The 14,633-nt window shown below is 29.0% G+C and overlaps 3 protein-coding genes across 6 annotated transcripts; 1 reads left to right on the top strand and 2 right to left on the bottom strand.

The window, feature by feature from the left end:
* Positions 1-82: 82 nt before the first annotated feature.
* On the bottom strand, positions 83-8,410 carry LOC126839297 (clathrin interactor 1). 4 transcript variants are annotated; one of them, XM_050574535.1, is made up of 12 exons: positions 7,887-8,330; positions 7,713-7,792; positions 6,697-6,818; positions 5,465-5,607; positions 5,253-5,383; positions 5,077-5,185; positions 4,619-4,966; positions 4,452-4,540; positions 4,259-4,372; positions 1,264-1,358; positions 951-1,083; positions 83-775 (listed from the first exon to the last, which is right to left on the bottom strand). In XM_050574535.1, exons 1-12 carry the CDS (start codon positions 7,916-7,918, stop codon positions 699-701), a joined length of 1,473 nt encoding a protein of 490 aa, XP_050430492.1. In that variant the 5' UTR covers positions 7,919-8,330; the 3' UTR covers positions 83-698. The 4 variants fall into 4 exon arrangements, with proteins under 4 accessions (XP_050430492.1, XP_050430491.1, XP_050430489.1 ...); XM_050574534.1 differs by having other exon boundaries at positions 84-778; positions 7,887-8,315; XM_050574533.1 differs by lacking the exons at positions 83-775; positions 951-1,083; positions 1,264-1,358 and adding exons at positions 1,376-3,058; positions 3,674-4,039 and having other exon boundaries at positions 7,887-8,398.
* A 1,537-nt stretch (positions 8,411-9,947) lies between these two features.
* On the top strand, positions 9,948-10,819 carry LOC126838385 (39S ribosomal protein L11, mitochondrial). Its single transcript, XM_050572767.1, has one exon. The coding sequence runs from the start codon at positions 10,158-10,160 to the stop codon at positions 10,746-10,748; it is 591 nt and encodes a 196-aa protein (XP_050428724.1). The 5' UTR covers positions 9,948-10,157; the 3' UTR covers positions 10,749-10,819.
* A 1,293-nt stretch (positions 10,820-12,112) lies between these two features.
* Positions 12,113-14,135, bottom strand: LOC126838257 (inactive selenide, water dikinase-like protein). The gene is made up of 2 exons (XM_050572549.1): positions 13,919-14,135; positions 12,113-13,752 (listed from the first exon to the last, which is right to left on the bottom strand). The coding sequence occupies exon 2, from the start codon at positions 13,746-13,748 to the stop codon at positions 12,516-12,518; it is 1,233 nt and encodes a 410-aa protein (XP_050428506.1). The 5' UTR covers positions 13,749-13,752; positions 13,919-14,135; the 3' UTR covers positions 12,113-12,515.
* Positions 14,136-14,633: the final 498 nt, after the last annotated feature.

The following is a 14,633-nucleotide window of genomic DNA, read 5'->3' as shown; positions in this document are numbered from 1 at the left end:
TATGAAATAAAATATATTTAAAGTACAATAAAATTTTAAAATAATAATAATAATAATAATAATGTTATATAGTTATTAAAGGGAAATACTGTTTAAAATGATTTATTGAGTAATAGACATAAAAGTTTAGTCCAGATAAATAAACACTTATTACAATTAAAGACAATAAATCAGGTACCAATATAAATGTAACAAATTTAAAAAGATATGATCACTAAAATATGCTAATAGGTTATTGTGATATGTTATATTAACTTGAGTCTTTGCCAACAGGTGATAAAAGTAGCTGGAATTTAAATGTAATAGCCATATTTACAAAAAATAAAATAATAATAATCGAACATTATTCAATATGAAACATATACCATTTGCAGTTATAAAAAAAATTCAAGCATTGTAACATTTGGTATATATAATAAGGTACGTTATAATACCTTTTAAAAAATTATGGTATTAAAATATAAATAATTAAAAATGATCAATATTTGTCTGAACACATTTTAGAAAAAGATTTTGTATTTATTTTCTTTCAATATTATTACTTTTTGATATAAATAAATCAACTACCATGATCATCATAGAATAATTGTTAAAATCCCACAACCTTGGTAAAAGAAATTAGGAAATAGATAGTTGAGTTTTGATATTACAAATACAATAACAAACAAGTTGATTTTTTTTATTCTTTACAACAAATATCACTTAAAACTCGGCGAAAACGCTTGCTGGGAAGGTAGAAGTACATCATTAGTGCTGAAAAATGCATTTTGTTTGCCTGCTAAAATAATATTAACATTTTAATAATTATTTTATAATGTCAGAATATTATTTACTTATGTAATTTTAATAAAGTAGTAGTAGTATGGTAACCAAAATAGAATAAAGTATTAAAGACTGTGCTTGTACAGCTTAATTTAATATAATTGGAATAATAATTTAATTGTATTTACCAATAGTATTATTATTGTTTGAAGCCATTTGGTTCATAGACATTGAAATTGAATTTGGTGATTTGCTACCTGGCGATAGTAAATTGTCCAAATCTATGTTGAGGTTCTTTACTCCACTCCAAGTGCTACCCACCTACAAAAACATCACGAAAACCTAGTTGATTTTTTTACACATTTTATAATAAAATGCAATATTATTTGAATATTTCATTATTCAAATTTAACAGTGAATACGGTTAGGTCAGAAAATATTTCCATTATTACTTAATTAAATATACTGATTAATAGCACAGGAGCATCAAGATTAATTCACCTTATTGGCATCATTTCCTGATGTCTTATTGTTTTCGGTGTAATTATTCTGAGCAAACGATAATGGCTGAATCGCATGATTCAACGGTATAGACCCTGAAATGAAATGAAAGAATAAAAAAATAAACAACAACACATATATTTGTGTGTGATAAGGTAAAGAAGTACAACTCCATTTAATATCTTTGTTTTATATTGTACACAAATTGAAGTTTGAAAAATGTGATATTTTAATTTATGACAAAAATATATTTATTTTATGAACATTCCATCGCCAAAAGTGTTCTTGTAAAGTATCAAAACTTGTACGGCAAACTTCCTCGCTTCACTATCTACTTCATTGTCTATTTTGTTCATAACGCCTTCCGATACAACAACATTTTCCAGCCACATGACAAATTCTAACAGAGAAGTTGACATATCATCAATAAGTCTTGACTTGGGCACTGATAGTAGTACAGCAGCTACACAACCCATGACCGCAGTTCTGATTTTAACATCATTATGAAATCTTAGCGACCAAGTCCATTCTAAAAGTTCCATACCCATGCGGACTACGTGCATCGAGTTAACAGCACAGCATAGTATAACAGAAAGAGAGTTGAGTAAATGTACACCGAGAAAGTTTAAATCTTTCATGTCGTCTGTATGTTGATGAATAATTGGATCTGTTAAATTTCCACGGATTAGTGGAAAGAAAAACGCATTGGCTACCAAAGCAAAATGATTGCTTTGCAATTTAATTGGAGCTTTTGGTGTGGATATTATTCTAGTTTTTTGTTTTATTCGTTGTTTAACAATACATTCCAAATCATTAACATTGACTTTAACCGCAAGACCATCATTTGTGTTATCATCGGTAATTTTTTCAAAACCAGATAGCTCCTTAGCAGATCCTGTCAATATATTTAACATTAAAATACGATGACAAACAGCATACTTGCCGATGGACGCATAAAACATACTACACAAATGTTTTGCACATTCAAATGGAAAAATTTTAACAACAGCCACAGCAGAATGATACCTAAGGCTTTCAAAATTTTCCAAATAAAATTGTTTTTCCATTGATATTAGTAATGTTAACAATTCAATAGCAAATGTTATATCATCGTTAGGTAACTGAGTTTTTATAAGATTTTCAGCCACTTCTAGACTTCCTATCCAGATATCGGCATCTTTTTGTTCATTAAAACCATCAATAAGATCACGTAAATATTTCGGTTGATTTTTTATATTTGTTTTAATATCATTGGATAGATCATAAGGTTCAAGATCGTCATCACTGTCGAGCTGCTCTTCTTCGAGTATTTTATTTTTAACACGTTCGGATGCCTCTTTTAAATCAGGCTTAGATAGCACAGTCCGTTTAGGATTAACAACATTAGAGTTTGCAAGGCAAAAGTTCTGTAATAAATCGAAAGCTGTATCAAATTTTAATTTGTTTTTAAAATTATTATTGGGGAATTCTTTTAGAGTTTTAGCAATAAGTTTTGATTCTTCTTGTAAACTGTCATACTCAAAATTTAATTGATTTAAGTTATCCTTATCTTTGATAAAGCCAATAACAGTTTCCGCCACAATCATTCCTATGGTTCTCATTTTTTCTTCTGAACTTTCTAAATGTATGGGTACTCCTTCGAATAGCTTAATTTCAAAATTGGTTATGAAATCATTATTAAGCGCCATGTCAGATAAACAATAAGCGCCAAAAACAATTAATTTTGATAAATAATAGTGTTGTTCAATTGGTGTGTGTAACATAGCACTTCTATTACTCCAGACCTCGACTAGTTCTAAAACAATATTACAGAGTATATTTTTATTTGAATGAATTTGTACCAATTTTAAATAGTTCATAAGATTGATAACAATATTATTGTCTTCGTTGTAAAAGAGAAATAATAATTTTTTACATAATGTGTAATTCCAATTCGGTATGTCAATAACTGAATCGCCTAATAAAGTATAAAGTGATCTGGGTGTTGATAAGTTACAGCATAGCAGTAAACCAAGTCTGTCAATTGCTCTCCTGTCAGCTTCTATCAATGCATTTCGAATAATTATCGCATAATTGTCATCCATACACCAACATTCTAATATTTTTATGGCCGTTGAAAAATTATTTTGAGGAAAATATGCAACAGTTTTGAATAATATTGCCGAGATGGGCTTAATATTTAGTTTGACTTTTTCTAATGTATAATATTTACACAATTGATCGATTACAAACAATATATGTTGTACCAATCCATTAGAAAACTCTATCGGAGAAAATTGCTTGGGTAAATTTTGTTCCACTTTGTTAGCAATCCTACTCGGTAAAGATAACAAAAATTCCAAAACGGATGTAAAACGGTTATTATTTGCATTTAAAGTTTCAAGAATCAATGAAGATTTAATTAAATCACTTTTAAAAATGGCATCTATCAAGTCGATCGCGCAATCCGTTTTGAAAGACAATGGATTTCTTGCTATATAGTTCCATAAAATATGCAGCGACAAATCAAGCATTTCCAAGTTACCACCATCTGGTGCAAATATAGGCTTGATAATTTGAAAATATTTCGTAAAATCAGTTAGTTGTAAAACTATTTCTAGGATTTGACCATATATTTTAGTAATTTGTGAGTAGTCAGCGCTATCTAGTTTTGTTATTTTTTGTGGAGTCATTGGACCTGGCATATATTCAATAAATTCTTTCAATCGCATTTTTATGTCCAAATCTGAATGCTTGTGAATAGATTCGATAAGTTTCTTCAACGTTATCTTCAATGCTGAAAAGTCATAATAAAAATACCAGTTTTTGGTCCTCTATGTACAAATATTGAATTATTGGAATACTAATTATTATTTATAGATTTGGAATCAAAATAGGCGTCAAGTACTACACTGTACATACATACAATTAAAAATATACGTACGTAGTATTGTACATATATATGTATATACGTATAATTAAAATAAATACTAAAGCTAAATTTATCGTAAATTACCTGTATTTTCTAATGCATCAAAGTTCAAGTCTAATAAATTACTACTTGGTTTGTTGTTAGATGATTGTGGTAACGATGTCAGGAGATCGGTATTAGTAATTAATTTTTGGTTAGCTAAAAAAAAAATATATTTAAACATAAATAAAAATGTATAATATTTATAAATCAAAATTATTTAACATTAATAACTTACGTGTTTGAACTGAACTCACTGGATTACTACTAAGGGACATAGACTGAGTAAATGCCGAACTAAAATCAGCAAATTCGTCACCACCAACACTAATGTTGGGAATAAAAATACAAAAAATGTAAATTGAATATATTTTATACAATTAATATTTATAAAATATTATTTACCTTTGATTAATAATTTCACTGTTTTTGGTATTTGGCGCAGTACTAAACACTGCATTAAAATCTCCAAAATCATTTGATTGTTTATTACTGTCATCTACTATATTTAATAAGTCAACTGAACTAGTTTCAGTGTCTAAGAGGTTGTTTGTTGTTGTTGTAGGGTTACTGATCACAGATTGTTGTTTACCATAGTGTGCTGCCGCTCCTAAATCAATGCGTTTTACAGGAGTTCTGTGTTTAGCTGGACTTTGAACTTTAGTGGGCGAAACACTTCGATCTTTAAATATTTCTACAGGTTTCTGAGGAATGTCAAGTTCCGGTTCAGAATCGACAACATCGTTTTCATCACTAAAGTATAGAATTTGGAAAAAATCATTAAGTGGGGTCACATTTTTCCAATTAAAACATATCACAATTGTTGAATAATACTTCAAACACTAAAAAGCTTCAATTCTCACCTATTATTAGGCGATTCTTCAAAACCTAAAGTATTTGAATTTTTTTTATCACTAAACTCGTTACTGCTACTTTTTTTCCATCGTGGTACATCGTCCCATTTTTCAATTCCTAACACATATCGTAAAAATATAATTATTTTAATATAAAAAATATAAAAATATCTATTGTTCATTACCAGTTCCTTTGTAACCCATTGCTTCACTAGATAATCCAATATATTTATCTTTGTTTTTCTTTGCTTTCTTTCTTTCTTCTCGCAACTTATCGTCATCTTGAATGAAATCAATAAGCTCTTTAACTTTATGCCTGTTTTTTAAAACCAGATAAATCAATTTTAAAATATCAAATTAATTTGTGAGAAAACCAAATCTTGATTAAAAATCTCACCTTATATTGATTCCTTGATCTTTTCCAAACTCGTCAACATAAGAATAATTTTCTAATCCTCTTAAATCATAAATGTGCTCCCGTGCAGATGTAACCACTCGTTCTGAACCATTTTTAACTAAATAATTTAGTAATAGTAAACTCTGAAAATTGCATGTTTATGTTTTTGTTATTAATTAATAAAATGTTCATTATACGTAATTAAATTTAAAAGCCAATACATTGGAGACGGAGCGTATTGGGGTAGAGGTTATAGGTTACAGGAGTTACTTAACTAAAATAAATAAAATTACTTTCAAAACACTTTAATGCGAATCTTTAGATAGTAGATAATATAATAGAAGAATAAGATAGAAGAATTCTAATGGTTATAACAACCTAAAAATGTATTATGGTTTAAATGTAATTTTCACCTTTTTTTCCCGAATATAAAAATTTAACTACAGAATTTGAGAAAATTGTATGTTGTACCTCCACTCTAGATCTACCTTAAATCTAAAATTGCTGCGCTGACATCCATTTAAGTTTAAAACTACACCTACAAATAAAATAAATAAACAATTTGTCAACCCATTCGAGGGAAAGGGGTTTTTATATATTTTTGGTTTGTCAATGTATATTGATATTGGATAATACTATGTCTAAAGAATATTCCATACAAATTTTGAACTTATTATAATTATATTGAACCTATTTTGAAAAAAGTTTTAGTGCGCAAGATTTTTAAGTTTAAAATAGTGTAATTAATTTGGATGTTTTTCAAAATTTTGTAGGGTAAAGGGTGAATTTTTAAATTTGTAGCTCAAATCCTTTATAGTATGAATTTTTTTTTTTAAATGAAAAATTAGGAATCATTAATATTGCAACTAAAATATATATGCCATATGTATGTGTTTAATGCACTCTAGTGATAAAAATTGTTTTGAAAATCGATAGTTCAGTTATTTTTCCGACAGAAAGTGATGTAACAAAATAAATATATCAACCATAATCAATAAATGATATCAACATAAATAACCTAATGCATATATGCACTTACATGCAGTGAAGGTTTAAGTACCATTCTGGTATGATTTCTGATCTTTAGATTTACTACATGAAGAAATCGGTTCAATAGTTTTAGTAGTCACAAAAAAAATTAAAAAAATAGTAAAATCAATACCATCTCAGTTAACAATATAGTTCTTTAACATAAAACAATAACTTATCATTTTAATGCAAAAACCACATACTTTGTAAGTACGTCTCCAATTTTTTTTGTTTTCATGTAACATTCTTTTCCATAGCATTCCCATAACTTCAGGAAAGTGTTCAAACATGAATGTAGCTTGTGCAACTTCTTGCATTAAGTTACCTAAAAAATAATACCCATAATAAATTAGTTGTTTTATGACAGTTTAATTGTATAGATAAAACAATTTTTTTTTGTATTATTATTTCATCAGTGTAATTGATTTTACTTAAAAAGTGAAAATTGGCTTATTTTTTTATCTCAACTTAATTTTTTTTTATGTATAATGTAATTCAACGATTTTTAATTAAAGCAATGTCGCTGCCATCTAAATATTTGGAATTGGAGAGGAACATGAAGATGGAATCTTGGTTTGACTTGATTTATGTAAGTATTGTTTTTAGTTAATATACAGGCGTGTGACAGAGTGAGATAAGGTGGCAGTATACTAACGCACGGTCGCCGGTTGAATCTCGGCCACTGGCAGTTTGTTCCTCTAGTCGGACAACTGTCTTGGGGGAAGAAATAGCCACCTGCACCTTTTTTGGGGGCCAATTTGTATGGTAGCATTAGGTTAACAAGCTCAAAAATGCCAAATCTAAACCGTCTAAGCCCCGATCGGTTGGAATAAGACGTTAAACATAATAGATATTGATTTTAGTTCAAATTAAAACAAATCTAGAATCATAAGGAATATTGCAATAACTGCAAAATTAATTATCTAGATGAATCTATAAGAAAAAAACAAATTTAGGAAAAATGTTTGTTTTTAAATAACTTTAATGCATTTCAAGAAAATTGCATAAATGACATCACTAATATCATATATGTAATAAAATAAAGATGTTAGGTAAATGTTATTTTATTTAAATTACAGAATATGCATCGTTACTTTCTTAAGGATTTAAAAAAAATATATTACTGGGTTTTAACTACATAACTCTAAAAACTATAGTTCAGAAAGTTGTAAATATCAAATAAAATTGACACCCGAATAACGGGTAAACATTAACGTACCTGTTGGTCCCCATGCTTCATCATTTGTCGCTTCACGGACTTTGGCTTCGATTTCTGTATAGTTGAGAACTACGTTTGTTCTGCAAAAACAACACACACAAACATCAGTAAGCATCCTAGTCATGGGGAAATCATTCGAGACTAAAAAAATTAAGTAGGTAAAAATCAACTTACACTTTGTCGGCGAGTTCTCTTACTTTCCACATTTTGTGAACGGGCGGGTATTGTATGGCAGTGATATGGACAAGTGTATGGTACTTAAACGCCGAGACTTACTCAGGTTACGGACTCATCCGATTTGTACACATTAAAACTCAAACGCAAACACGACCACCGCGAACTGGCGAAACGGTTAATTATTGAGCGATTTTTCAAATACTTTTTGAACGGTTCCCAATCGCGAATGATGACGAGAGCAATAACGCCATTTTCACTTAGAAATCAGAATAACAAGTGGTGGTATGTACCTACCGCGGTTATCTATGACTATCTACAATTTACAATGATGCCCACTCGATGGATCAGTGCGCGCAGCGCGTGGAACAACCTTGGAACCTCTATACCATAGTCGCCACTCGCCACTCCACGGCCAACATAATAATATCATAGGAGTATAATACAAAGCAGCAATGTTAAGTGGTGCCTACTGCCTACTACCTACTATATACCTACTTTCAAAATGTACGTTTACAATATTTATGGATGGTAAGTACATTATTCAATGTCTACGTCGAAGGATGAAATTATAAGAAAGCAAGCGCATGCGCGACACACAAAAGTCCCGCGCAAATTGAATATAAAATAGTAATAACTATAATAAATATTATATTATAAATGTTATGTTTGTATTTTATGTAATAAAAGCATAGATTAGATAAAACCTATCTTTTATTAGTTTTATCTAATCTGTGATAGAAGTAGTTACTTATGTGTTAATAATTAATTATTTTTATATAGTTGATAATTTAATAAATTGCTTTATAAAAACAAAAATAATATTCAAACAGATTCACGTTGAAATTATAATAAAATGGTAACACATTACCACATTATAAAGAATTATTTGGTAATAATTGTCAATGGGATTTGAATATACTACGAGGACGGTTTTTTCTTTGTTACGTAAATCGTATTTGGAAGGCTTACAATTTTAAAATGTCACATGCCCTTGTCAAAATGATTTGTATTATTTACTTATCCTTTTTTTTTGTTATTTTCATATAAGAAAATGCTTACTTAGAATAAAGAAAATTTATTACACGCATGACTCATTTAATGTAACAAGCGAAAAAAACAAGGCTACAGTTGTTGAGAAACTTATATTTACATAGTGTCGAATATCACATCTAAAAGGAGATTTTTATTCCAATATTTTTAATATTACAAGTAAAATGAAGGCGAAATATTAAAAAAATTAAAATTAAAAAAAACTATATTTAAAACGCTTTGATGCAAAATTGTAGAACTGAATTCATATTAATACATTAAATATCCTAATTACTTTCCTCAGCTAGGTATTTTTTTTAACGAAATTATCCACAATAATAATATTTTAATATTTGATGCAGACAATGACGTACAAATAAAAATAAGAGATCGAATTATTTAGTGTTATTACAAATTTTGAGTAATCCACAATACTACTTTACGTAACATAACCAAACCGTCTCCAGGCCAACAGCTCCTTTTCTCCTTGTAGTATTAATATAAAAGTAAACGAGGGAAAACTATTTTGAGCAAATACATTTTTTTATTTATTTCATTGGGAAGGGCCTCCCTAAGATATTTTGCCTTATAGTTTAAAATATCTAATTTAGGCATGTAAGTAGGTAGACCTATTTATAGGATAAGGTTTATGCTAATTACTTAAACGAATAGTAATTAGTAAGCGTCAAACAATAGCAATTAACACTATCTAACTGTAAGAGAAGAAATCTATTAAATATGTATTATATAAACTGTGGTGCTAACTAGTGTACCACATACTACTATAGACCACAGTCTATGCGATGTGCATAATATTATAAAATACTTAGTTGCAGTAAGGTTATTGTTGTATAGATATTTTATCTAAGGCCACAGTTTTAAAATTTTTATTTACCGCCAGAAAAATATTTTCCTCCTGCTTCCTTTAATTGCTCATTAGGATTATGGCATATGTTTCAACTTTCAGCACTGTATAAAAGCCAAGATGATAAAAAATCTTTTATGATAAGTGATAACATTGGGCAAATTTAAATTGATAATGGCCCGCACGTTCTTATATTGAAATTTGCAAAAGTAATTGAGAAACTAGTAACGTCTAATGTAATTCGGAATTTTTGTGTTTTATTGTGTATTTATTTAGTCCGATTATCTTATAGTTTTAACTTATTTTGGACAAACAAAAAATTTATAATTGAAGGAATCTCTTTGTAAGTGAATTAATAAAATACATACTTTGTCATGTCAAAATACAATACCAGTAGATTGCGTCAAATGAAACAAGGTGTAGAGAAAATTCAACATGGTAAGTTGCGCACAAATATACCGGCAGGTATGGCTACGCCAGGTCCACCTCTTGGTCCTATGTTGGGTTGTAGAGGTATTAATATCACTGCATTTTGCAAAGACTTTAATGAGAAAACAAAAGACATCAAAGAAGGTATACCCTTACCAACACGAGTACACGTCAATCCTGATCGAAGTTATCAAATAACTATAACCAAACCACCATCTATGTACTACCTGAAACAGGCAGCTGGAATACAGAAAGGTGCAATGAATCCTATAAAGGAAACGGCTGGAAAGGTCACATTAAAACATATATATGAAATAGCTAAAATAAAACAGTCTGATGAAACTTTAGAGTTTAGGAGTTTACAGGATATTTGTATCATGTTAATTTCTACAGCTAGATCATTGGGTATAAAAGTTGTTAAGGATTTAGATGCCTCTGAGTATCAGCAATTTTTAGAAGAAAGGAAAGTTATACTGGAAGAACGGAAACGTGAATTACAAGAACTCAAAGAATCAAAAATGTTAAGAACTGGATAAATATTATACAGTTTATAAAATTATGTATGTAAATGTTAGAATATTAATAAAGATAGAATATTAAAAACACATTTCCATTTTGTTCTGGGTATTTTTTTTTAGTAACAAACAATTTAATATTTTTCGAGAAACTAATTGTTGAAGTATTACTATATTATTTTGACAAATAATTTTTTTGTTTCAAAGACAATGGGTATCAGGATAGATCTGTATGATAGTACTAAGGATTGTTTTGTAGCTTACACATATTTAATTAATTTTTATCTTCTTTTAATGAAAACAATTTAAAACTGAAGTACAAAATTGTTTCATAAGACAGCTGTTATATCATTGAATATATTGTATAATAAATAATTGCATTAAAAAAATATTAATTATTTACCAAAATGTGTTTACATGAATTAATCTTCTAGGCATGTATGAATTTATGAAATATTATAATATTGTGTATTGTAAAACATAATTTTCTTGACGATTAAGATTAGTTAGAGAGTAGAGTTATGAGTTATGACCATAAATTAAATCTTTATTATATAAAATTATCAAAAGAAGATTTTAGTACTCCAAACCTAAATGTTATATTTAACCTGTGGACAAGGTGGGGCAAATATGATGCCAGAATTAATGGCTTTTGGGGCCGTATTCGCTCCACCCTGTCAATGCAGGATTAAGAGTAACTTTTCATACAGTATTTATATATATTAAATATAACTACGTATTAAAAACAAAATAATTAAATAATTCTTATGACTTCCCAACAACTATTTTTGAGTTATTATCATTTAAAGTGAAGATGAGAGTAAGTAGTAAAAGTTATTTACATAACCAATTGAAATATATCCTGAAAAAAGTTATATTATTTAGAAGACAAAAGGAAAAATATGATATTTAAATTCTTAAATATTTTTATAATAATGTACTAAAATGTATGTATTTTTAAAAATTTTAAGTATCTGTTTTTATTTAAAAAAATAAATTTCTCTAAAATAAACAAACAATATTTTTTACAAATATTTTATATAATAATCTTTAAAAAAAAATATTTTACAAAAATTAGTTGTGATAAACTTTAGTACAATACGGTTTTTTACATAAACCGTTGCATATTGCTTGTACATTTTTTGGTCAAATTAATATTGATAGCAATATTAAAATAGTATGTGCTGTAATCATGGCAGTGCAATTAAAAACTTTATCGTCAATACTCAATAATATACATAATATAAATAGATATGATTTAAAAATTAAATATATTTTCCCATAAAAATAAAATAACATTATTGATTATTGTATGAAGGTACATTTATTGTTGGATTGATTCATTTTCTTTATATAATGGTTCCATTATAGTCCATTAAATCATAAACTTTAATATTGGCAATTTACAAATCAAAACACATTTGTTTTGTAAAAACAATTTTTTTATATATTTATAACAATCTTTAATTAAGAATAAATGTACAAATTAAAAAAAAGTTTTTATTGGATAAAAATATAAAATTTATTTTTGTATATATAATAATAATAATCATACCACATAGGAATGGTAATCTAGTCTTTGTAAGAATGCATATATACAATCCTTAAATTTAAACTACAACATTAAGCCCAGCTTGTGATGAAAAGGTATATAAAATACAAGCTTAACATAATGAAATCAACATTTAAAAATTAGAAATAATCATAAAAAACTAGGTAATAAATTTCAAAAAGAAAATCCACATTCCTTATAATTACCAAATTATGGCACTGTTGTTATTTATAATACTACCAAAGTTCCCCATCTTTTTCCTTAGCAGGTACTTCAATTACTCTTGGTTTATCAATTATTCGAGCTGTGCGGTTGCCTTTTTCTACGATACCTATAATCCATGCTTGGTATCCTTCAACTTTTTCGATATCTTTACAATAAGCAGCTGCTTGTTCTCTAGGTAAGCATATTAAAAGTCCTCCAGATGTCTCCGCTGAATGACCTTGTAATAATTGAAACATATTTCCACATGCCTTTGCTACTGATGCCATCTTTGAAATTACAGGAAGATTATGAATAACAAATGAAACTTCATTCTTCTGATGCTTTGCTAAGGTTTGTGCATGACCCAATAGTCCAAAACCAGTTACATCTGTTGCCCCATGGGCATTGTATTTATGCATAAGTTTAGCTGCAGTTTTGTTTAATCGAGCCATTGAGTCCATAGCACGTTGATAGGCTTTCCTTACATCTTCTTCAGAAACTATAAGCTTTATTCGGTTCCACTTATCTTGTTGGTCTAGCCATTGGTGAGCGTTAACAGCCACTTGTGTTCCTAAAGGCTTTGTTAATACAAGGACATCGCCAACTACTGCATTGTCAGGGATAATAAATTCGTTAGGTTGACATACTGTAGTAGCAACTCCTCCGATAGTACACCACGGATTGACTACTGTTTGGCCACCAGTGACAGTTGTACCAGCTTCAAAAGCAGTTTCTTTAAATCCTTTCATAATTAAAGGTATGACTACATCTCGTTCTTTTTCAGTCATTTTAGTAGAAACAGATAAAAGCATGAGCATATTGTCACATTCAGTTACACCCATGGCATATAAATCACTTAAAACATTCGAACATGCTATTTTACCCATAACAAATGGATCGTCAACAAGAGGGTAAAAATAGTCTGTAGTTTGTACTAGAGAAAGGCCACCATGTCGAAGAGGTACAACCGCTGCATCCATTCCAATACCAATTTTCGTCATTGTCATATGCATAAAGTGAGATTGTTCCCCATGACCATTTTCATCTTGTTGAAAACTTTCCAACAGTTTGTTGAGAACTTCTTGTGGAACTTTGCAACCACGTCCTTTAAGGTCTGCAAAACGGGTCAATTTAAAATGAGGGTCTAAATCATGTATCAAAGGATCAAATGGTCGACGCAATGGAATCTGATCATTTTGCGCTAATTCAAGTCGCACCATAGCTGCATTGTCCTGAGATATGTTTGCATGAATGTAGTCGCCCATAATTCTGAATCACAGTAAACAACACCATTAGACATTTCAGTAATAATGCTATGAATATTAAAATTGTCAGTTTAATTAGATAATACTGTTTATACATATATACCATATTATACACTTATAAAACACTTATTATTGTCACTGACTACAGCCTAATAACACAATATACTTACTTATTACTAAAATATTTCCAAGAGGCTATTATACAGTAAAGACGGTAAGGTTAAATATTGTGCGATAATTGAAATTTGTAAATTTACCGGGAAACAATTATAAAAGTACCAACAAAAACTCGTATGAAAATATTACTTTTATAAAGCGGCAATCAATGTATTTCACAAACACAACCCCAAACAAAACAAACGACAACGTCGCTCTATAAACACGGTTGCGTTTGCCACGGTTCCTCCATATCTATGTTATAGTACTAAGTCTTAACTGCAGTGTCGCCGTTATATCCAAAACAAATGTTGGTTAAACTGCTTACTGACTGTTTTGGCGCCATTTATTGGGATGAAATTTTGAATACAAATGTTCACTATTACACAGATTGTTGTTCTCTCTTTTACACGTTTATATAATATATAGTAAAATATTGCAAAAGCTAAAAACTATTGCATGTTGACGTTATTAACTAATATAATAATTTCAAATGTAAAATTTCCTAACTACCCGATGTCCTTACAAGAGGGAGGTTTTAAGGGTTTCTGAAGGGCGAAGGCCCATATTATGTATAACTGTTCAATATTTATATCTTAAATAATTTATAATGAATAAAGATAAAGCCACTGCCTATGTTATCCGCGGAACGCGGTGTTCAACATCAAACCGAAATTAATCAAAACTACACGTATTACTATTTACTAGTTACTGCGCATGTTCAATAAC

This window comes from Adelges cooleyi, unplaced genomic scaffold (assembly GCF_023614345.1).
Source record: "Adelges cooleyi isolate 19-005CV unplaced genomic scaffold, UGA_ACOO_1.1 ACOO_flye_CR_arks_rails_tigmint_CR_PRNA_30, whole genome shotgun sequence".
NCBI lineage: Eukaryota > Metazoa > Arthropoda > Insecta > Hemiptera > Adelgidae > Adelges > Adelges cooleyi.
Note: the sequence above shows the minus strand (reverse complement) of the source record. Positions and strands in the feature narration are given on the sequence as shown.

What these genes read in the sequence shown, in the direction of transcription:
- LOC126839297 (XM_050574532.1), bottom strand. Translation starts at nt 7,918, where the DNA reads ATGTGGAAAGTAAGAGAACTCGCCGACAAAGT. An exon ending in ATTGGAGACGTACTTACAAA is followed by an intron (nt 5,608 to 6,696) that starts GTATGTGGTTTT and finishes TGCAATTTTCAG; the next exon opens with AGTTTACTATTACTAAATTA. An exon ending in AATGGGTTACAAAGGAACTG is followed by an intron (nt 5,186 to 5,252) that starts GTAATGAACAAT and finishes GATATGTGTTAG; the next exon opens with GAATTGAAAAATGGGACGAT.
- LOC126838385 (XM_050572767.1), top strand. Translation starts at nt 10,158, where the DNA reads ATGTCAAAATACAATACCAGTAGATTGCGTCAAATGAAACAAGGTGTA.
- LOC126838257 (XM_050572549.1), bottom strand. Translation starts at nt 13,748, where the DNA reads ATGGGCGACTACATTCATGCAAACATATCTCAGGACAATGCAGCTATG.